This window comes from Hemicordylus capensis, chromosome 5, assembly GCF_027244095.1.
Source record: "Hemicordylus capensis ecotype Gifberg chromosome 5, rHemCap1.1.pri, whole genome shotgun sequence".
NCBI classification, from domain to species: domain Eukaryota; kingdom Metazoa; phylum Chordata; class Lepidosauria; order Squamata; family Cordylidae; genus Hemicordylus; species Hemicordylus capensis.
Window position 1 is genome coordinate 188,466,382 of NC_069661.1, and position 24,652 is coordinate 188,491,033.

General features: G+C 44.8%; 1 protein-coding gene across 8 annotated transcripts in view; it reads right to left on the minus strand.

Moving 5' to 3' along the window:
- CPM (carboxypeptidase M) overlaps positions 1-24,158 on the minus strand; it is a 78,226-nt gene extending 54,068 nt beyond the window's left edge. For 6 of the 8 annotated variants that reach the window (XR_008308583.1, XR_008308584.1, XM_053256019.1 and 3 more), the window contains exons 1-4: positions 24,013-24,158; positions 21,292-21,358; positions 11,326-11,454; positions 8,934-9,093 (exon numbers count right to left, since the gene is read on the minus strand). Coding sequence is in view for 6 of the 8 variants with exons in the window: in XM_053256019.1 (XP_053111994.1) it covers positions 8,934-9,090 (157 nt within the window). In the remaining 2 variants the exon portion in view is untranslated. Of the gene's footprint in view, positions 1-8,933; positions 9,094-9,362; positions 9,555-10,272; positions 10,366-11,325; positions 11,455-21,291; positions 21,359-24,012 lie in introns of those variants that run through there. The other 2 variants (XM_053256020.1, XM_053256021.1) reach the window with 2 other exon arrangements.
- Between the last annotated feature and the right edge of the window lie 494 nt (positions 24,159-24,652).

A 24,652-nucleotide genomic window follows, 5' to 3' on the forward strand; every position in this document is an offset into this window, starting at 1 on the left:
TTATTAGTGCAGGGGAGAAGGAGGTGCAGCAGGTGGGAGAGGATGGAGTGGGGCACTATTATACCCACTGATATCTAGATTAGGACTCATATGATGCACACAAGGAGGACAGCTGAATGCAGGACATCCCTCCCAAATAGGGCTGCTTCGCGCTGCAAGGCACCTCTCCGGAAAACACAGTAGTAGCGCTTTGTATGTGCAGTGGAGAAATGTAAGAGTAGAAAAGGTAGGTCACCTCTTGCTAAATTAGTTCCACTGGCTGACATACTATGCAACGTTATGGACCCAGTGAAACATTACTTTTGCGCAGTTCCACAAGTGCAATTTTTGCACTTGTGCAACAGAACTCTTGAGCAGCAGTACAAATGTTACATTCCGTCGCATGTGTTACATTGCGTAGTATGTTAGCCATAGTCTTTAAATATAGTGTGTCTTGTCTACTGGCATTTTAAAATCCTGTGCTACTTAGAACAAATCAAGCTATGTATATTGAAAGTTCAACTTTCTAAAAAATGACACCATGATAGAAGCAAATGACTAGTTCTTCAAAATAAAAATAGAACTTGCTGAATAACTTCAGACCCTGGCTTTCATCACTGGCAACCAAACACAACACAGCCTTCTTATCATCATGATACCTGGATGACAACATATTTCTCCTAATCTAGCCAGCTAGGCTTAGAAGTTGTTTAGGAAAGGTTTAGGTTTATGTGGCTGGCACTCCAATCCCAGTCATATTTACACACAAGTAAATCCCAAAACATTCAGTGAGATTTACTTCCAAGAAATCACAATTACAATTAAGGTGTAAACGCACAGGTAGAGGAAAGAAAGAAACTCATAATATCTATCTATCTGTCTGTCTATTTATATCTATATATATATTTCTCCTGGGTGTGCCCAGGAAAAATGCGTCCCGGCAGCCCAGCTGATTGGCTGGGCTGCGGGGGTGCCTGATTGGTCCTGGCGCACCCAGGAGAATTGCCTGGCTGGGCAGCTGCGGAAGCAAGGCGGCGGGCCCGGCCGCGGTGGGCCAGGCGGCGGCAGTGGGCCCGGCCGCGGTGGGCCAGGCGGCGGCAGTGGGCCCGGCCGCAGAGGCAAGGCGGCGGGCCCGGCCACGGAGGCAAGGCGGCGGGCCAGGCGGCGGCGCAGGCGGCGGCAGTGGGCCAGCTAGAGGCACAGATGCTCTGTGCCCGGGCCCACTAGTATATATATATATATATATATATATATTCTCGTAGACGTGATGTTCTATGGGGATGCATGGTGGAACCCTCACGAGAGTTCCTGACAGTCGCAGGCAGCAAGTACTTTGGGCGGGGAGTGGAGCTGTGTGAGTACCAGGAGGGGGCTGGCCAGAACCAGACAGTGCTTTGAGCGGAGGCAGCCAATAGGCGGAGGTGGTGGCCAGAGCCACACCAGTGGGCAGAGGCAGCCGGCCAGCGGAGCCGCGCCAGCTGACTGGAGGAGGCGGTGGGCGAGAGCAGGGGCGTAACTATAATAGGGCAAGGGGAGACAGTTGTCTGGGGGCCCACTGCTTTGGGGGGGCCCCCAGAGGCAATTCACATGACTGACTCCCCCAGCCGTGCACCCGCCCAGGCTTCCTTCACTTGTATTCATCCTCCACAGTTGATGTGAGTGTTAGGACCTGGAGCTACCAGAACAGCATGTCTTTCTCCAGTACCATTAAATGACTTGTATTGTCCACAATTCACAAAACCTTTAAAAAAATTTTTAGGATGATTGTTCTATTGTGGCACATCGGTGTATGTATGTGTATGTATATGTGTGTGTATATAGATAGATATAGATATAGATATAGATATAGATATAGATATAGATATAGATATAGATATAGATAGATACACACGCTTTTTGTTACCACGGTTCAGCCGCATTTAAGATTTCTTTACTTCATGAGCTGAGCTCATGGGGGGGCATTTCAAATGAAGGGGACCCATTTTAAAATCTTATCACTGGGCCCACTCCAACCTTGCTACATCCCTGGGCGAGAGGAAGAAAACGGGCCGGTGGGAGGAGGCGGCCAGCTGGCAGAGCCGATCTGGCAGGAGGAGGCAGCCGAGTGGGAGAAAACGGCTAGGCCAAACTAGGGGCGCAGATGCTCTGCGCCCGGGCCAGCGAGTAATATAAGTAAATCAGGAGAGTGGCACAGAAAGTGTAACATACATGTGTGGGGAATCTTTACGTATGGAACAGCAATCTTAATACAAAACGATTAAAATAAATAGCCATATGCCCATGCCACAACTGCTGCTCTGCTTTATTTAAGCAGAAGTACCATGTGCTCATTTATCCAGATCTTCCAGCATGTCTCTTTCAAGAAGAAGCAGCATTCCTCTTTAGTCAAAGATCCCTGGTTCATTAATAAGAGACATATTCAGAGTGTAGATGTTTAATTTCAGGCTGCGTTCTTGTTTAGTTTCAACTGTAGCTGACACTATCATTCCATCTGGGCCTAGCTGTAAAGGTTACTGATTGGTTACTGATTGATCTCACCTCTCCCCGTATCCCCATTGTAACTGCATAATCAGCTGACATGCATAAACAAATACACTAATCCATAGTTTGGAACAGTGATAAGCAAAGTTGTAACCAAACTTTTACAGAAGCTGAATGACACTTTGACCTATAAGGCAGATGCAGTTCTTCGTCCTGGTCAGATAAGTTCATTAAAATGAATTGTTTCTTTGTGTTTTAGCTGAGTTTTTGAAATTGAGGAACTAAAACATATAAGTGCTGGTTTTAACCTTTAAAGCCCTAAATGGCTTGGGAGTGGGTTACCTGAGAGAGTGCCTTGCCCCATATGTCCCTACCCATACCTTAAGATCTTCTTTGGAGGCCCTCCTCCGGGTGCCCCTGCCATACAAGGTGAGGCAGGTGTCTACCAGGGAGAGGGCCTTTTTGGTGGTTACACCTCAGCCTCCCCAGTGAGGTTCGCCTGCCTTCATCACTTTGTTCTTTTAGATGCCAAATAAAGACCTTTTTGTTCACCCAGGCCTTTTAAATTCAGGTTTTCAGGTTTGCTCTGATTTTTAACTAATTTTAAAATGAGTTTTAAAGTTGTTTTGTGTTTTGTATTTTCTTTTCACCCTTGTTTGTTCACCATTATTATTCACCTTTGTTATGATTTAATGTGTTATGTATTTTTATTGTATGTTTTAATCCTCTGTTGTGAGCCGTTCAGAGAACAATTTGTTAGGGGCAGCTAACAAATAAAGTTGTTTATCTTCTTTATATTTAAAAGCCTTAGGATGTATGTAGCAATCCTCATGGTATGTGGCAGCTCTTGCAAGAGTTCCTAGCAGGGCAGAAGGGAACAGAGCACAGCAGGGGGGACCTCTCTCTGAGCCAGCCTGCTGAGGAGGAAGGGAGGTCGAGGAGGAAGAGGAGGAGGAGGAGGAGGAGACACGCCACTGCTATCCGGCAGGAGAGCGCACCTCGGCTCCAACCACCCACTCCTCATGAGCAGGACAGCTGAGCAGGTGGCAGAGTGGGCAGCAAAACAGAGGCTGAAAAGATGGAGGTGAGAACAAACTGGCTGAAGGGATGGAGGGGGGGAGAACCAACTGGCCGAAGGGATGGGGGCGGTGGCTGAAGGGATGGAGATGAAATGAAGACAGGGCAGGGAGCTGGATTGGTTGCAGCGGGCAGGGGGAGACAGGGAGAGCTAGGGGCGCAGATGCTCTGCGACGGGTCAGCCAGTTGTTATTATTATTAGTCGGTTAATTACTGTATCTCTAGAGGTTACTCTGGAGGAAAACATACTTTAGCTATAGTTTACATCAGGATATGAGAAAAAAATTATTCATTCTTCTATATTTGATATATTATGGTATTACCTAGGACATACCTGTTCCCCCACCCCCAAAGACACACCCTTGCTTGAAAGAACAACAGTTTAAAATGACACACAATCATTTTTAAACATGTTGCTTGTTGCCTGCTTAATGACTATAACCTGATCCCACAATCAACTCCAGAAGGCATTTTCTTTGTACCTTGGTGACCTCAACAGACATGTATCAGTAAGCAGAAGGGTTCTGAATTATGGTTAACCCACATTTTTCAGAATTCTCACCTGTCAGTACTTCTAAAGGTAAAGTGTGCTGTCAAGTCGATTTCGACTCCTGGCACCCACAGAGCCCTGTGGTTTTCTTTGGTAAAATATAGGAGCGGTTTACCATTGCCTTCTCCCACGCAGTGTGAGATTATGCCTTTCAGCATCTTCCTAGATTGCTGCTGCCCAATATAGTACCAGCGGGGATTCGAACTGGCAACCTTCTGCTTGTTAGTCAAGCATTTCCCCGCTGCGCCATTTAAGGTGTCAGTACTTCTAAAGGAACTTAAAATCAGAGCACTAGCATTGTTTGTGTTTGGATTATTTCCACCACAAACATAGCATGTGCACAAGAAGCACTAACTGATACCAATGGCGTAATTAGGAGGAGTTCTGAGGGCATGGGCCTCCAGTGTTTTGGGGGGTGCTCCAGATCTCCACTGACTTGCCTCCTTCTCCACCAGAAGGATGACGGCAGAGACAGTGTGCTGCCGGGAGTGTGGCAAGCAACACATTGTTTAGTTCCCCGGCCAGCCGAGTGGCCAGCAAAGCCAGCTCCAGGAAGGGTGGTGAGAGTGGCGTGTCATGATTCCTTTAAAAAACACTCCTGTTTACCACCTTGGGCACCTGGGAGCCTCTAGGACAGAGTTTCTCAACGTGTGGGTCCCCAGTTGTAATTGGACTTCAACTCCCATAATTCCAAACCAAAGGCCACTGGGGCTGGGGATTATGGGAGTTGAAGTCCAATAACATCTGGGGACCCACATGTTAAGAAACCCTGCTCTAGGAAGTGAGTCTCCTCAGGGAGACTGCCCTGTCCTCAGCCCCATTCAGCTACCTCTGTCCATATGCAGAGGCCAGTTGAGGGGTCAGTGCCCAGAGTGGTGAAGAGCAGCTTTTTAAAAGGAATCACACACCACCTTCTCACTCCCTCCCTCCCCCAGAGCTGGCTTCACCGGCCGCTAAATAAAGGTGTGTTTTTTTAAAGTTGTAGCACCGGTCTGAGCCCAGGTCCCGGATCCTTTGGGGGCGTAGCAACACTCCTGACTGTTACACAGAAGAGCCACAACTCTACACACAACGTTCTGCTTCCCACACTGTCACATCCAGAATTAGAAGCAGAGGGCTACACAGCTGGGCTCAGCACTGACCTGTCTACCAGGCATCATATGTACCGAGGACACTTTTTAAAGTCAGTGGAAGCTAGAAACACCCAGCATTTCTCAACAAAAAGATGACATTTTAGAAATGTGTGTAAGAAATTTACTTAGAATTTAAAGTCCTCCTGCCTTTAACAACTGCCACCATAAGACTAAGCAATGGCCCATGTAAGTTTTTGCTACAAATAAATAAATAAAATCAGGAGGATCTCCTTTTATTTTTTTTCAACTCCCTTTTCCATCACAGAAACTCCACTTGCTTAGACCCAAGAAAATCTGGATTTCTATAATAGAATTTGCCTCACACCACTCTTCTTGCTGCCAGGAAATATTAAGCTGTGCACAAATGCTTTATTTTAACATTTTCCACCCCAAGTGGAAATAAAATCACTGTAGCTAGTTCTCACATTGACAGGCCTCCCTCCTTGCATGCAATTACAGATTATGCCTAGCAAACCCAGATCAAAAAGGATTATGTAACCAGATGATGCACTTCTCAAGAATGTAACTTTATACATTTATACATGGAGGTTGCCCTATCCACCCCCAGCACAGTACCTCCAGTGATTGTTGCTGGTGTCTATCTTATGTTTCTTTTTAGATTGTGAGCCCTTTGGGGACAGGGATCCATCTTGTTTATTTATTATTCTCTGTGTAAACCACCCTGAGCCATTTTTTTGGAAGGGCGGTATAGAAATTGAATTAATAATAATAATAATAATATAATATATTGTATTTCTTAGAATAAATGTATAATTCACTAAGCAAGTAAAAACTATTTTGGCTGGAATTCACTATGATACTTGATAAAACATAAATTTGTGCTGTTCCCAGCAACCAGTTCTTAAAACAGCTTTACCTGTGGCACTATAAACAGTTTGCTCTGTCAGAATCCAAACATACACACAGAGACCATCAGACAGCTAAGCTAGTATGAGGTATGTTCTAACTACCATTTAGTTGCTCTAAACTCTGGCATATTTACTGAGCAGAATGATAAACTTGTTAAATAAAGGTTATTACCTAGTAGTGAGCAAACTGGATTCTTTAGAGCAGTTTTTAAAGTCAGCTATATCTTGAAAGTTACAAACAAACCTCCCATTGATGATGATATAGAGTTTTCCAAAATCATTTCTGCACTGAAATGTTATTGAAGACTTATTTAAAATACTGAAACTAACTAGCACTGATATACTTTAATACTGTTCTAACTATGTTATCCCAGAATTTGGTATTATACAAACAATAAGTAGTATAAGGACAATACTACATGTTTACACCTGGAGAAATGGGATTGAGTCCCCTGACTTTTGTTTGTTTTTAAACAGAAATGCAGCCATTGTTCAGCAGTGGCAAGGGGAGGTGTTAACCTTTTCCTCCTCCTCATTTCCCCAATCAATCCAAGCTGGGTTTTGTTGTTGTTGTTGTTGTTGTTTGGCAGGGGTTTTTACATTTTTATATCCCGCTCTTCCTCCAAGGAGCCCAGCGTGGTGTACTACATACTTAGGTTTTCTCCTCACAACAACCCTGTGAAGTAGGTTAGGCTGAGAGAGAAGTGACTGGCCCAGAGTCACCCAGCTAGTATCATGGCTGAATGGGGATTTGAACTCGGTCTCCCCAGCCCTAGTCCAGCACTCTAACCACTGCACCACACTGTTTGGCCCTTGGGGTAAAAATTATAAGTCTCCACTGCAGTTCTGAAAAAAATAGGAGCATTTCAGTAAAAGGACACTATTATGGATCTACCAGTGTAATGGTTTGATCCTAAAGTATCTGTTTCTGTTGCAATAAACACGATTACTCAGAAGTAATTCCCACTGAGTTCAATGAAACCTATTTCCTAGCAAGCATATAGGTGGATTGCTGCAGTGGAAAAAGTAGTCATACTGGTACTCACTAAGTATTCCATTCCACTCCTGCCCCCTTTCAAATTGATTTTGAGTGTTTCCACACTTAAGCGGTGTGGTTAGAAGCAAGCATCTTCTAAACAAAAATTCATATAAACAACGCTTTTCAAAAAATTCATCAAATGGAATAGATGAGAAAATGTCACTTGTCACCTGGTAGTTCCCAGTAGATGCCACAATACTCATGCAACCAAATTCCACATAGTGCACCAAAAGACATATTTGCTAACAACATAATATTTGCTTGCTACAGAAAATGTATTTTTAGCATTCACAACATGCTATTTTCCATACGGTGGATGTGCTGGAGGGAGGGGGGAGATATTTCAGCCCCTCTGAATTAGGTAGCAATCACACATTTACTGCAAAGTAAACCAATCTTCTTTATATTTATTTCTCTAAGACGTACCCATGGCTAACTAATCCCATGCGTGGCAGCTCTCAAGAGTTCACGAGCAGCTGCCAGATAGCCACGGGTATGGGCAAGAACAACCACCGCCAGGCAGAGGAAGTGACAGGCAGGTGAGAAAACTATGATGGCGGGCAGCAGAGAAGGTGTGCAGTCTCTCTCTCCAGCCCACCTGCTTGTCAAAAGGAAAGATGGCCTGGCCCGCCAGGCAGAAGACAGGTAACCGGAGGGCGAAACTGGCGGGCTGGTGGTGGAGAAGGCAGCACACTCTCTCTCCGGCCTGCCTGCCTGCCAGCCAAAAGGAAAGATGGGCCTGGCTGCTGGGAGAAGTGGCAGGGAAGAGAAGCAGTGGCCAGGCCGGCCAAGAGCCGGGAGAAGCAGTGGTGGGGGGAGAGAGAATGAAATGGGGCTGGGGGGAGAGAACGAGCAGTACAGATGCTCTGCGCCAGGTCAGCTAGTCATATAGAATGATCCTTATTTAAAATAAACTTCTCTCTTCATTAAGTGATCACAAAGAGTCACTTGTATATCTTACAATTAACTTTAATCAGTTTATCATTCTTAATTTTCATTTAGCTTGCCGCACATTTCATACGTACATTTTTTATTTATCCAGAGCCAGTGTGGTGTAGTGGTTAGAGTACTGGACTAGGACCAGGGAGCCCAGAGTTAAAATCCCCATTCAGCCACGAAACTCACTGGGTGACTCTGGGCCAATCACTCATCTGTCATCTTAAATGACCTCACAGCTTTTTAGTGAGGATAAACCATGTACACCACTCTAGACTCCTTGGAGGAAGAGCAGGATATAAATGTCAAAGTAAATTAAAATTTATATCTAATGCAGTGTCATTTTTATTTTAATAAAGTAAAAATAATCCCAATTACAAGCAGGACTGTTAAATAAATTAAACACTTATAAAATGGCTAAATTATCCCAGGTATTTTGGCTGTCATCTGGTTCATTCAGAAAAATGGGACTGCATTGTATACAGAGTATGTGCTGGCCCTGATCCAGAAACAGTTGACCTTTTCTAAGTCCTATTGAAATCAATGGGACAAATTAGCCCTAGTGAGTCCATCTAGATCGAGGCATGACTAACTTTCTCTGAACTGGGGCCATGATGACATTGACATGGAAGCAAGGGGCCCATTGGTTTCATTACACTTCATTGGATCAATTACAAGCGACTGCTACGGTCACTTCCCCCAAGCAAGTTATCCAATCCGTAATCTGGTGCAGGAGTTTCCAACCTGTGGCCCACAATTTATTGTGGCTGGGGATGATGGGAGTTGTAGTTCAACAACGTCTGGAGGGCCACAGGTTGGCAACCCCTGATCTAGTGGCTAGAAAGCAGCACGAGCAGCACCAATCCTACCTTGCACGGATTTGCCAATGCTATACAAGTGAGTGATGGAGGAGTAATTCTTGTGCACGTCCTTCAGAAAAGCTTCCATCTCCTTCGTGTGGTGGTAGCCGAAGTCCAGCCCGGCTACCCAAGGGAGCAAAACCACGGCGAGGCAAAGGATGTCCATCTCCTGGAAGAGAGAGGCGGGCTGAGTAAGACGAGGAGGTCGTCCAGAATCTAAGCACAGGAAGGGGAGGGTGGGGGGGGGGAGAAGAGAGAGCCCCGAGGTGGTGGGACAGAGCCCCAGCTTGCCGCCCTCCGCTTTCTTTCTTTCTGGGTGTTGTTTGCTAAAAAGAGCAACCAGACCGGGAGGCGCAGGTAGCAGCAGCAGCAGCAGCAGCAGCAGCGCCCTGTCAAGGCGCGAGTTTCAACCAGCGCCAGGCGCCTCCTGTCCCTTACCTCACAACAAGCGGCAAAGAAGGAGACGCTGCCTCCCTCGCCTTAGAGCTCTGACTGGGCTGGGGCTGGGGCAGCGGCGCCCGCGGCTCGCTCTGCGCACAGATGCCGCTTCTCGGAGCTCTCTGCCGGCAGCAGAGTGAAAGAGCGCTCGTTAAGTGGCGCTCGGCCAACCCCTCGGCGCGAGCCGAGCCTTTGCTCGGTGAGTGACGCGAGAGCCGTCCTGTCCAGTGAGACGACGAGACCCGCCCCTTGGGTCGCCTTCTCCTTGCGCCGCGTGGCCCCCTGGCTGGTGGGCAAGTTGTTACGCGTGCCACCGGCTGGGCCGAGGGTGGGGGGCAGGCCCGAGAGGAAATCAGTGCCCACCCTGTGATGTGCTCCTCTCCTGCTGCCACCACTTTCTGACAACACCAGGGACAGCTCAAGCCCCGTCCGTAGGTGGCGTCTCCACAGTCGCTGGGTCGCTCTGCTGCTCCCCTTCGCCGGTGTAATGTGATGCTGACTTACCGTGTCAGTTTTACTAACCCTGTTTTGTTTTCTGATGGACAAGGACATAATTTTTCATTTCTTTGTCAGATTTCAGTACCGAGGCAAGCTTTTCTGAGGGGTAATGTTGAGCATGGTCAGTTGCATAGGGTAAGCAAGTCTGACAGGTTAAGTAAAAATTACATTACATGAGACCCTGGGGTAACTTGAGGAAAAGCAGCTCTTTACATACTCGAGGGCTTTTATTCGTTAGCAGTACTCAGTTGCTCTGGAAGAGCAAGCTTTATGCTAAATGATAACTTTCTTAAAGAAAAATAATGGCATATTCCACATTAATGCTCCCCCTCTGAGTGAAAGTGACTGCATTAAGAAACAGGATATAGATTTTTTAAAAAAACAACAATTGATAGTATTGAAAGGTTTCTACCTTGGAGATGAAGGAGCTCAGTTTTTGTCTGTTGTGGGCTGACACTTGCCATATGCTTAATAGCAGCAAAGGATATCAAGTTGTCAGCCAAATCTATGAACAACAGATATGTACAAATTATATTTTAGACAGAAGAGTGAAAAACATTTCTGCCTGTCACATTTTTCAACACAAGAGGTTTTCAAAATGTGCATGCTAAGGGTCAAACTAGACATTACTTTGAGCACATGATTGGGGCTAGCGTGCTTGTGATGGGGCCAGCCATAGGTCAGCAGCAGAGCATCTGTTTTGCATGCATACAGTCCTAGATTAAATCACTGGCATTTCATCACATGCGGGGTTGGGAAAGACTCTTGTCTGAAACCTTGGAGAGTGATTGCCAGTCAGTGCACACCAAGACTGCACAATTTCAGCCTTCCAGCTATTGTTGGGCCACAACTCCCATCATTCCCACCTACCATGGCCAATTGTCAGGGACAACAAGAGTTTTTTCCTATATTTGCAGGAGGGTCATCATTCTACAGACCTGGAAGTGTTTCGCATGTGGCTTTTAAAGCCCTTTAACTCACATTTCCTCCGGAAAGGAGGGGGTGCATTCACATATCGGCCAGATTTACCCCGAAGTCCCTGCAAGTTATTGGGGAGCAGTTCACACACAATTTGGGTTTTTCACAGCACATTAGAGTGTAGCCCGATGTATATCCAGGGTAAAAAAATTCACACATCTCTATCTGTATCTCTATCACTAGCTATTGTGAGTCTTCTGGGACAGGGAACCCTTTTTTAATACCTTTTTCTATGTAAACTGCTTTTTGAGAACTTGAAAAATGGTTCACCTATATTATGATTATGAGTGACAATAATAACACAGTCATAATACTAGGCATGTCTAGCAGCAATGTAAGAAAGCAAAACAATCTCAAAAGAAACAAAATATTATATAGCAACACCAAAAGTCACTCACAATATGCCCACAGCAACTCTGCCTCCATTCTGCTGGAATTTTACTGTGTAGCTAACCATTGTCTCTCTTCTTGCCTAAGGCATACTTACCTCTGTATGTATGGGTCTGTGTTGGGTCCTTGGGGTGTAGTCAGTCTTCAGTTCGGTTGATTTGGTTGTTTTATCAGTTCCGTTGGTTTTCCTCTCCCCCTCTTATAGAAGTGACTGTTACCTTGTTAGCTAGTGTTAAGAAATAATTAATAAATAAGATATTTCTCCAACTAAAGTTAAGCCTCTTGTTTAATGCCTTATAAATCAGAAAATCACTCTGCAACACATTCATGGGTCACAGGATTGTGGACTGACAATACCATGCAATGAATACACTGGTCATGTTCAACACGAACATTCTCCCATGATGTCACAGAATCCAATACCTTGCCACACACACATAACCAAGCAAAGCCAAACTGCCCCCTGCCCTGCCTGTGCACAAGTCTGGTATTGCAATGGAACCTGTTGCACTGAATTAATGGCCCTGCAGCCACATGCTCCAGTCCTCCCCTTAAACAAGGGTTTGGATTCTCTTAATATGAGAGCCAGTGTGGTGTAGTGGTTAGAGTGCTGGACTAGGACCGGGGAGACCCGAGTTCAAATCCCCATTCAGCCATAATACTAGCTGGGTGACTCTGGGCCAGTCACTTCTCTCTCAGCCTAGCCTACTTCACAGGGTTGTTGAGAAAGAGAAACTTAAGTATGTAGTACACTGCTCTGGGCTCCATGCAGGAAGAGTGGGATATAAATGTAATAATAATATCTACATACTAAGATTTTTGTAGTAATCTAAATAGTAATATCCATAGTTAATAGATATTAACAGTAATGAATATTTGCTGTATGTCAAAGAAATACAAGTCATCATGCTACTGGTGCAATTTTCTAAATGTGTTGAAGAGCTAGAGGTTTCTTAGTGCTTTCAGAAGTTTTCACTACAGGCTGAAAAGTCTCTTCACCCACCACCCAGCCCAGCCCACCTAGTTTATATTTTAAAATTTAAGTTGAAAATCTGTTTGTCTATTCAGCCATTCAGATAACAAAGCGGAAACTTCAAATAATGGAAGAAGCAACTCAGCATAATAAAATGTAAAAGCTGCGTGCAAACACATCCCACTATGTTTTGCAATTATTTAAAATTAACATTCTACCTATTCTGTTTCTTCTCGCTTTTAGGCTCTATTTTCCTTCAAACTCTCCCTCTCCTCCATTTTTCATCTTTTGTACTATCACATGACCAATTGGAAAATTGGTCGTGTGATAGTAGAGAGGATAGTAGATTAGAGAGAGGAGAGCTGGACTTGTGGTAGCAAGCATGACTTGTCCCTTTAGCTAAGCCGGGTCTGCCCTAGCTGCATATGAATGGGAGACTAGAAGTGTGAGCACTGTAAGATATTCCGCTCAGGGGATGGAGCCACTCTTTGAAGAGCAGAAGGTTCCAAGTCCCTCCCTGGCTTCTCCAAGATAGGGCTGAGAGAGATTCCTGCCTGCAATCTTGGAGAAGCCGCTGCCAGTCTGTGAAGACAATACTGAGCTAGATAGACCAAGGGTCTGACTCAGTATGTGGCAGCTTCCTCTATTCCTAAAATGGCAAGGCATAAGGTGGGACATATTGCACCAATTTTGCATTAAACCAATCCATGTCGTTGGCATATTTTGGCAAGGGATTGCCTTCATTCCCTTTCACCAATTCCTTCTTAGATGTAAAACACCATCATAAATTCCTTTGCGAAATGTAAGAAACATACAGAGATTAATACAAGACAATGAGGAGCAAACAAGCACAGCAAAGAGTGCTGCTGCCTTGAAACTCTAAAGGTCAGAGGAGATTAGACTGAGAGCACTAGAATAGAAATACAACCTCTTCACTTCAGCAGTACAAAACTACCTTTATAATTGTGTAATCCTTTGCTGTAGCTGCAGGACCAGATAACAAAAGGACTTGCTACTGAAAATACCTAGTAATGGGGTGGAAAGATCCCCCCCCACAAATATTCAAAATGATGAATAACTATTGTGCAATGACGAGTTAAGGCGAGCAACCATTCTTGGAGTTATGTGCCTGACAGACAAGGGAGCCTAACAAATCATCCTCCAACGCAATTGTCATGATTGGACTGTGCACTAGGATGTACGTGAAGTTTTCTCAACTTTTGTTCCAGGAAATGATGGAATGCTGCTAGGTCCAGACAAAGAGCGGAAGAAGTTAAACATAAGAACAGGCCTGCTGGATCAGGCCCATGGCCCACCTAGTCCAGCATCCTGTTTCACACAGTGGCCCACCAGATGCCACTGGGAGCCTACAGGAAGGAGTTGAGGGCATGCCTTCTCTCCGGTTGCTACTTCCCTGCGACTGGTATTCAGAAGCATCCTACTTCTGAGGCTGGAGGTGGCCTATAGCCCTCAGACTAGTAGCTGTTGATAGACCTCTCTTCTATGAAGTTATCCAAACCCCTCTTAAAGCCATCCAGGTTACTGGCTGTCACCACATCTTGTGGCAGGGAATTCCACAACAGGGGTGGAGCCACCATGGGGCCAATGGGTTCAAAGAACCCGGGCCGCTGACCAATCAAGGGCCGCGAGAGTGGCTCCGAAACGCCCCCCGCATCTGACATCAGATGTGGGGGTGGCAGTTTAGCTCCCGAGCGGGGGCCGCACGGCCCCTTTGGGAGCTAAACTCAGGCTGGCGCTGGTGCCAGCCAGGAGCAGCTCTTCCTTGCAAAGGCAGGGAAGAGTCACTCCTGGCTGTGCGCTGTGAATGCAGCGTCAGCCTAACTAGCTCCTGAAGGGGCCGCACAGCCCCTTCAGGAGCTAAAAGACTGGTGCTGCCTTTGCAACACAGCCCGCCATGGCTGTACACGGGCCGCCGGCGGTCTCACTACGACCCTGTTCCACAAGTTGATTATGTGGTGTGTGAAAAAGTACTTCCGTTTGTTGGTCCTAAATTTCCTGGCAATCAATGTCATGGGATGACCCCTAGTTCTAGTGTTATGTAAGAGGGAGAAAATTTTCTCTCTGTCCACTTTCTCCACACCATGCATGATTTTATAGACTCTATTGTGTCTCTCCACAGTTGTCTTTTTCTAAACTAAATAGCCCCAGGTGTAAGGGTAAATAGCTCCCTCATAAGGAAGGTGCTCCAGGCCCCCAATCATCTTGGTTGCCCTCTTCTGCACCTTTTCCAGTTCTGCAATGTCCTTCTTGGGATGTGGTGACCAGAATTGTATGCAGTATTCCAAGTGTGGCCGCACCATAGTTTTGTATAAGGTCATTATAATATAATATAATATGTTTTATTTTCAATCAATAGTGCTCCGCTAACCCCGTATTTTTGATCGTGTATTGATCAACACATGAGTAGACCCCCCTGCCGGGAGGCTGAAACAAGCCTCCCAACCCTGGGGGTCTCTCCAGGATGCCCCGCGCACTCACGCAGGGCATCCTGGAACTTCTGAGGGCCGCACGGCCCCCAATCCCCGCAGCTCCCGCTGGCTCTGTAACGGAGCCGACAGTCGTGTGGGCGGTCAATACAGCCGCCCTGGGCTGTCTGGGGATCGTTTGCAGGGAGAGCAGGCTAAGCCCGTTCTCCCCACAAACCCCATTTTGGCGAATCTCACCAATTGTGAGACTCCTCACAATCCGTTTTGGATTTCACCACCGTAAATAGTTTGCAATCATCAGCAAATTTGGCCACCTCACTGCTTACCCCAACTTCTGAGTTCCACCCCTTCCTTGTGATAGCGATGCTGATTCATACGTTTGGCATTCGGGTGGGCAAAGGCAGTAGTAATCCACCAAACCTACTGGGCTGACCAGCTACATGGAAGCAGATAGACTCCATGGACTCAGCTATATGTGAAGATCTCAACAGCACATTCACCTGCTAAACAGAAGGCTGGGCTGTTTGAACTCAAATGTCTGAGAAATGTTTGAACTCAGATGTCTGAGAAACACAGAAGTATGGATTTGGAAGGCAAATGCAAGAAAAAATGTGTGAAGGTGCAGAGATTCTACAACCTGGAAGCAAAAGTCTGAGTTAAAAGTCTGGGGGAGGGGGACTTCTGATCTTTTTTGTCTCAGACACTTTCGGCAGTTTTGCTGGAGAACAAGCACTGCTCTCTCTGTAACTACCATTTTTTGCTTCTGGCCCTCCAATGCATAAAAAATAACAATTACACAGACTTTCCAAACACTCAGTTGACTGGATCTTAAATAATGCTGCATGGTCATGCATCGCAGCTTTTGCTTGCTGTGTGCCTTAATGTAAAATGTAATGCACAACTATTAAGGGATTGTGTTATATCTAGAAAGAAAGCTATCTTTCTGTATAGATAATTCATGGAAATTGTGGTAGTAAGGCTCTAAAGAAACAATATAGATAGATACATGTACATTGCTGCTGGTTGCCATGGGTTTGGGGAAATTAGAAATCATGTTGCAAGGTTATGGTCAGAAAATCCAGACCTCATATTTCACCTTTTGCTCTTTATTGATTTTACATACTTGATCTTGTGATTCATCTTTACAAGACTGATCTAAGCTTTATTTGGTTACTTCTATACAGCAATAAAGTGTGGGATATCCAAGGCTATTGTGGAAGTTCAAAATGCAATCTTACTCCCTATACACAAGCTGCTGCACAGGCTTCCACACTACCTGCTAGTGCATTCTTACCCTGTGTACACATTTGGAACGGGAACCTCACTTCATTTTCACAACACCATCTCCTGGCCAGTACTTGCATTCTGAGAATAATTCATTCTTTCCCCCAGTCACCACAAAAGTGGTCATGAAAAGGGAAGGATTCTTCGCAGAATGCAAGGTCTGGTCAGCAGTTGGAGCTGTGAAAATGCCGTGAGGTCCCTGATCCGCATATATACAGGGGGTTCAAAAGAGTTTCAGACTGGCGATTTGTCATCTACCAAGCTTGTGAGTGTGTTATTGTTTTTGTTTTGCCCAGAGAATTTTCCACTGGTGTACCTCTAATACAGTGACTAGCATTCCCCCACCCCCACTCATCCATCTAAGAGTTTAGAAAATATACAAGGGCATAGGAAGGTTAGTGGCAGCCCCAGAACAGGATGCGAGGGTGGGCACCATGCCCCCTGCTGCCACTGCACATGCCATCACTCCCCACTCAGAGCCCTCCTATCTCCTTAGCTGCAGCTGGGCTATTTGTTCCATACTTCCAGTGCAGCACTAATATGCCAACTAATGGCATGGAAATCTTTAGAGCTGGCAGGCACTGCCATCAGCATAACTGAGCCACTGACAAGGACCCAGGGCCTTCAGAAGGACCCTCTGCTGATCCCAAAGTCTATTTTTGTGCCCATTGCTATCAGGTGGTGGTGGTGGTGGCAGAATAACTCTTTTGGGGTTCACCCAGCAAGGAGGGAGCCCAGGATAGTTTGCTGAAGTCATCCTGAAACCTGAGTCTGGTCATAGAAATTTCTCATGGGAATTGCCCATGTTCTTCTGTATGGATGGAAGTGGGGTGGGGGTGGAATTAAACATATTTCCTAAGGTGCATAAGTTTATAAACTGAATTTAGCCACATCTCACCAGGAATTCATTCTCATTAAGGGGCTGGGGAAGGAGATCAATTGCAGTTTGCTCCAAGTGCCTCCATGTGAGGCTCAGCATTTCTTAAGTGGTGTTAATTGCCACCCTCACCTTTTTCTTTTTTCACCTGAAGTAACCACCCTGACTGTAGTTTCCAGTGGGCAGAAAGTAAAAGAGAAGAGCCGTCTCTTAACGCTTTTCTCTCTGCAAGATTTCCATTGCCAAATCATGCCTCCCAAGGTGCTTTGAGCCCCATAGGGGAAAATATGTGGCAATTAACTGTATCCCCCCTCCGTGGGACTAAAAGCAGCTGGGGGTACAATTTGGAGGTGGGAAACTAGGAGAGGGGAAAGTGTTAAATGCTGCTCTCAGTTTCCCACTGGAGATTGCATGCTTCTACTCTTCTAAGTATTCAAGATGAAAATATGAGTGGGGGATGTAAATTACATATGATGATGTCATGTGCAGTTTGAGCTTCAGAACTGCTGCCAAGAAAGGAATGCCAAAAGTTCTCTTCCTGAGAGAAAGGTAGAGCAGGAGCACCCAATTAAACATGGTGATTTCCTGATGTGCAGGCCTCAGATGTCAAGGTTGCAACCTCCATCTTTTATTCCCTGAAGTAGGTTTGGTGTAAACAAACACCAAAACAAAACACCTCTCCTTTTAAAAAGTGATTTGGAAGTTGACAGAAATTTGAGTTTTTGCTGAATCCATATAAATTGAATGTCATATGTTGGCTGCTGTGATGGAATTACACAATAGTTTGAAATAAGGTCACTTGACTTTAGAAGAATGCACGATAAATTTAAAAACATTAAAATTTTAATTTGTTTTTATTCATTGAGATGTTTATATGTTTTATTAATTGTAATTGTTTTATATTGTTTTTAGCCTACTTTCCAGTAGGCTTATGAGATCACCCAGCATTCTGTGTGTGTGTCCGTGTGTGTCCCCCTATCAACTTTGCAACACCTGGACCAATATGAACCAAATCGGTTACAGTTGTAGGGACACACAGGGACACCTCAATGGCATAGTTTGCGATGATGTCATCCACCCCAATCCAAGATGGCAGACGCATAAACTTTTGAGGCACAAGTGGGCTAACTTGTGAACCGCCTAACCAATTTGAACCAAATTTGCTACAAATGTAGGCACACATAGGGATGCCCAAATGGCATGGTGTATCCACATGATGTCATCCACTCCAGTTCAAGATGGTGGCCACTTGAACATCTGAGGCACAAGCAGGCTAATTTGTGGACTATCTAATCAATTCAAACCAAATTAGGTACAGTTGCAGTGAGTGACACACAGGGGCACCTCAATGGTGTAATTTGTGATTAAGTCATCCATGCTGATTCACGATGGTGGGCGCGTAAGCTTTTGAAGCGCAGGTGGGCTAACTTGTGAACTGCTTAACCGATTTAAACCAAATTTGCTGCAGCTGTAGGGACACATAGGGACACCTCAATGGCAAAGATTGTGATGATGTCATCCACCTCAATTCAAGATGATGGACACGTAAACTTTGGAGGCGTAGGTGCACTAACTTGTGGTCAGTCTAATCGATTTGAACCAAATTTGCTACAGCTGAATGGACACATAGGAATGACACAATAGTGTAGTTTGTGATGATGTCACCCACCCTGATCCAAGATGGCGGATGCATAAACTTTTGAGGCATGAGTATACTAACTTGAGGATTGTCTAACCGATTTGAATCAAATTTGGAACAGATATCATGAATGACACACAGGGACACCTCAATGGTGTAGTTTGTAATGACAACATCCACTCCGATCCAAGATGGGAGACACATGAACATTTGAGGTGCAAGAGATCTAACTTGTGGACTTCAATTTGCAGCAAATTTAGCTCAGATGTAGACACAGTGAAAGGAAAGTAGGGTGATTAGTTCTTACTAGAACAACATTATATTATGTTGTAACTGTGCACCGCCTAGAGATTTCTATATCAGGCAGTATAGAAATACAATAAATAAATAAATCTTATTTGTTGTCCTAATGTTTGCACAAAAGCACAAAGAAAATATTGTTTCTTAGATGCTTTGCTTAATTTAGTCACTGTGTGGATTTGTTATTTCATGATCCAGAGAAATTTAAGCACTTTAATATCCCCTTGATTTCAGTGGAAGAGATAAAGCATAGGTTTTTAAAGCATTTTACTTTGGTTTGAACTATGAGCAGCATCCAGACTAGGTAGTAATGACTTAGCACCAAATGAGATCTGAATGAGTTCTTTGCATCTGTCTTCACGGCAGAGGATACTGAGCATATACCTGTTCCTGAACCAGGCTTTTTAGGGATGGAGGCTAGAGAGCTGAGTCAGATAGAAGTGACAAGGGATGATGTTCTAAACTGTCTGGAAAAACTGAAAGCTAACAAATCACCAGGGCCGGATGGCATCCATCCAAGAGTCCTCAAAGAACTCAAATGTGAAATTGCCGACCTCCTTGCTAAAATATTTAACTTATCCGTGAAATCGGGCTCTGTACCAGAGGACTGGAGAGTAGCAAATGTAACACTGATTTTCAAAAAGGGATCCAGGGGCGACCCGGGAAATTACAGGCCGGATAGCCTAACGTCCGTTCCAGGCAAATTGATGGAAAGCATCCTCAAGGATAAAATTGTAAAGCACCTAGAAGAACAGGCCCTGCTGGGAGTGAGCCAGCATGGCTTCCGCAAAGGTAAATCTTGCCTCACCAACCTTTTGGACTTCTTTGAGAGTGTCAACAAGTATGTGGGTAAAGGTGATCCTGTTGACATAGTCTACCTGGACTTCCAAAAAGCTTTTGACAAAGTTCCTCATCAAAGACTCCTGAGGAAACTTAGCTGTCATGGGATAAAGGGACAAGTACATGTGTGGATTGCTAACTGGTTGAAAGACAGGAAACAGAGGGTAGGTATCAATGGAGAGTTTTCACAATGGAGGGAAGTAAGAAGTGGGGTCCCCCAGGGATCTGTACTGGGACCGGTGCTTTTTAATTTATTCATAAATGATCTAGAAGCAGGGGTAAGCAGCGATGTGGCCAAATTTGCAGATGATACCAAACTCTTCCGGGTAGTGAAATCCAAAACGGATTGTGAGCAGCTCCAAAAGGATCTCTCCAAACTGGGGGAGTGGGCGACAAAATGGCAAATGCGGTTCAATGTTAGCAAGTGTAAAGTGATGCACATTGGGACGAAAAAACCCAACTTCAAGTATATGCTGATGGGATCTGAGCTGCCGGTGATGGACCAGGAGAGGGATCTTGGGGTTGTGGTGGACAGCTCGTTGAAAGTGTTGATTCAATGTGCAGCAGCTGTGAAAAAGGCCAATTCCATGCTAGGGATCATTAGAAGGGGGATTGAAAATAAAATGGCTAACATTATAATACCCCTATACAAAACTATGGTGCGACTACACTTGGAGTACTGCGTACAATTCTGGTCACCACATCTTAAAAAGGACATTGTTGAACTGGAGAAGGTACAGAAGAGGGCAACCAAGATGATCGGGGCCTAGAGCACCTTTCTTATGAGGCAAGACTACAACACCTGGGGCTTTTTAGTTTAGAAAAAAGACGACTGCGGGGAGACATGATAGAGGTCTATAAAATCATGCATGGCGTGGAGAAAGTGGAGAGAGAGAGATTCTTTTCCCTCTCACACAACACTAGAACCAGGGGTCACTCCATGAAATTGATTGCCAGGAGGTCTAGGACCAACAAACGGAAGTACTTTTTCACACAACGCGTGATCCACTTGTGGAACTCTCTGCCACAGGATGTGGTGACGGCCAACAACCTGGATGGCTTTAAGAGGTGTTTGGATGACTTCATGGAGGAGAGGTCTATCAATGGCTACTAGTCAGAGGGCTGTGGGCCACCTCCAGCCTCAAGGGCAGGGTGCCTCTGAGTACCAGTTGCAGGGGAGTAATGGCAGGAGAGAGGGCACGCCCTCAACTCCTGACTGTGGCTTCCAGCGGCATCTGGTGGGCCACTGTGCGAAACAGGATGCTGGACTAGATGGGCCTTGAGCCTGATCCAGCAGGGCTGTTCTTATGTTCTTATGTTATGTTCTTATGAGATAAATTAGTCATGACCAATCCATTAGTCCGGATGCTGCCCATGGCTTGTTGTTTTGTTGAAGCATTTGACAGGTCTTACAGTTGTAATCCAGTTATGCTAAAGGAGCTGAATGGATGTAAACCTCTGGATTTCATATTGTACTACTACCCTAACAAGAACGTGAATTAGTATACAAGGATAGGGCTTACACCTTCTTCTCATTTAGCTTACCACAGTATAATATATCAATGGACTAATTATCTCCCATAATTGATAAAAATTTAAGACATGCCTGAGAAAATGGTGTGCATTGTGTGGGCCATTGTCTTTTACTGTAAACTAGCTGGGCCAGGCACAGAGCATCTGCGCCTCTAGTTTCACCAGCCTACCTGCTGCCGCCGTTTTCTTTCCCTGCCTTGCGAGAGCTGCTACGCATGGGATTAGCAACAGGTACACCTTAAAGAAATATATGTAGAGATAATAAACAGTTAAAATAAGCAAAAATGATAACCAAAATGCATGTTGTACTGGTTGGATTAGGACTGGGGAGATCAGAGTTCAAATTCCTGTTCAGCCATGAAACTCATTGGGTGACTCTGGGCCAGTCACATATCTCTCAGCTGAACCCATCTCACAGTGTTGTGTGAGGATAAACATAATCGCCTAAGCCACTCGGGGCTTCTTGGAGGATATCGTAAGCAAGTGAATGAAAGAATGAATGAATGAATGAAAGAAAAAAGCCACAATATTCTCATACAGTCCACTCAGGTTTAACACAGCTGCTTTTCTGCTGCATGTAACAAGGCATATCCTTGCCCTAGGATAAAGCATGGACTTGTTACTTGCAACCGAAAAGGAGCTGTGTTCAAAGAGCAGGTAGCATCTGATCAGAGGCGTAACTATAGGGGGGGCAGGGGGGGCACTTGCCCCGGGCGCCATCTTTTCTGGTCACGTGGGGGGGCGCCGCCATGACCAATTTTTTTTAAAAAATTTTTGAATTTTTTGTTAATACAAATGTTTCCTGCTCAGTGCAGCAGTGCTGCAGCAGTCAAGGGAGCGCGTCGGTGCCCCCTTCCCCACGAGCGGTCCCTTCCGCGCCGCCTGCGCCCCCCCTCATTGCTTTGCTGGCACCTGGCGGCCAGTCAGTGGCCTGGCTTGGCGGCGGCGGCGGCAGGCGCTTGTGAGGAAAAACCTAAGTATAATGTGGTATGTTGGGGGGGGGGCGGGGGGCGCCATTTCAGTGCTTGCCCCGGGCGCCGTTTTCCCTAGTTACGCCTCTGCATCTGATAACATCAGATACATTCAAAGAATGACCTTTTCCAGCTGAGATAAGGCAAGAATGACTGCTATACCTTCCAGCACTGATCAGTGAATGATGTTGTAGTTAAAGAAGAGAAGCAATGTTGGAAGAGAAAGCCAATTTTTAAAACATCTGGCATTTGCCAACATTTGAATGGACACAGCCTTTCATTTCATCTTTATTAACTATGGTCAGGATGAAAGTTAGGACTACAACCTGGCTGATTCATTGTCCTCCTGATGATCTAGGTACTACTAGTGTGATAAAGCAGACAGGCAGACAACATGATGTGGAGGGGGCTCGAACGGATGGCATTGTCTGCTGGCAAAAATAACTAGCAGCTGCTGGCAAGAACCAAGTGTCCATGGGGGGTGGCTTGATGGGAGGAGGGTGTTTGGCTTTGAAAATGACAAGCATCTTGGAAAGGTGAGGCTTTGCATCATTCTCTCTGGCTATCGCACTGCACTGTCTCAGGTGTGCAAGGTTTATTCAGCTCTTTCTCCTGAGAAACCACTACTAGGCTCTTGTATAATGACAAAGGCTCCATAGCAAGTCTACCTTTTGTGTTCTTTTTGCTTGTGATATAGCTTTCTTCTGTAGGAGTCCTGAGTTCTGGTTCTGATGCCTCTCCCTTTTCCATCCCAACTGATCATTGTCAGCATGCCAAACATCCAGAAAGAATGCTTTTGTAATGGAGGTCACCATCTCCTGGAGTGGGACTCAAACTCACACCTCCTACTTGCCATTGTGGACTGGGATGAGTGATATCATCTTGGTGCCTTTCAGGCATGGCTAATATGGGGATGTCATCAGTGCACAATTTTGCGACCTGCGCATCCACTGCATGACAGCAGAGTTGCCAAGGCTGCTGTGGCATTATCTGTCAGTGTTGCAACATTTGTCTCTTGTGTCTACAGTTATTTTTGTGCTTTGCTTTACTTTGCTACTGCAAATGCACAGGGTTTTGATTACATTATGCCAGCTTTAGGGAGACCATAGGATCAATTTGTCAATCTCTTTCAGATAATCTACAAATACAAACAAGAACGGCAGGGGGATTCATTCAGGAGGGAGTGAAAAAAAGCTAACCACTTACTATTTTTAACTTAAAGGGAATAGTTGTTTGATTTGCTCTAGAAATACCATCCATTGAGCTGACCATTAAATAAAACAAGCATGTATGCTGCACACAATGTAAATAAGGATCACTTTACAAGACATTAATAAAATGAAGAATGTTTTCATTCTATATTTTGAACGTTCTAATTAGTTTTCTTGCACTTAACAGAGAAAGAATGCACCAAATTAGATAGAGCACAGTGATAATAGTTGTATATAATTACAGCAATTAGAGTTGTTCATGCTTTTTCATGCCTTAATTCACACCTGCATTTTATTTGCACCCTGTTATAAATGTGTGTGCTAATGCCACATACTTTGGCGTAATCTTATTAACTTTTAAATTTTTCCATAGCCACAAACAGACAAATTCTGGTGCTTTTGCATTATACTGAAAACTTTTGGTTTCTATCCTAATTGTCCACATACAATTGGGTCAAAAGTTAAAGCAGGATTTGTAGAAAATGCAGAGGCATGGAATTTTCCTGTTGCAGGCAGGATACATTTTAACTATCTGGAACTACATGATGAGCACTAAATTCTCTGTGGTGATGAGAGCGAGCCCAACATTTGATAACACTGAGGTCATTCTTTAAAAAGGAGTGTTTGAACCTTTCTGGCACTCCTCAAATGAGAAACAATTCATGGAGATTCCTAAATTATAGAAATGCTGTCTGTGTTCTCCCCAGACCTTAAGTTCAGAGAAGTCTCATGGGCATCTCTTTTCTGTATTCTTTCCCCCTCTTCCATAGGTCTGTCTGCTGCTTGTCCCTTTTGCTTCCTTCCCTTATACTTGCCTTCATGCACTTTGTATTTCTTCTTACTTTGTTTCTTTGTCTGCCAAGAAAAAGTGAACAGAAATAATCTTGAAAGGGGTTGCATGGTAGGTATTTGATACAAGTACAAGTTACATGGAATGCATACTATGACCCTGTGTTTTGGTTTCCAGCTATTTAAAAAAAAATAGCTGCAAGGGTGGGTGGACAGAATCGAGACAGACTGTGTGGGGAGAGGGTATTTAATTTAATTTAATTTAATCCTTTCTCCTTGTGCCATAGTTCCAATGAAAATAATCACCCCCACAAAACTGATGCTGATCCTGGGAGGAAAGTGCCATCCCATTGTGGTATCATTTTGACATTCCCAGATATCTTGCCTCCCTGACATAAATAACACTGCTGCTGTCAATATGTGTTCCCCTACTGTTAGAATTAAAATGCCTGAGCAAGTTTTTAAAAAAGGGGTCTTGTTTGAGGAAGGGACGGGTGGCTTAAGGGAAATTATTGGAAGATACTAAATTGAAGAGAAGATAGGATAATCTAGAGGATGAG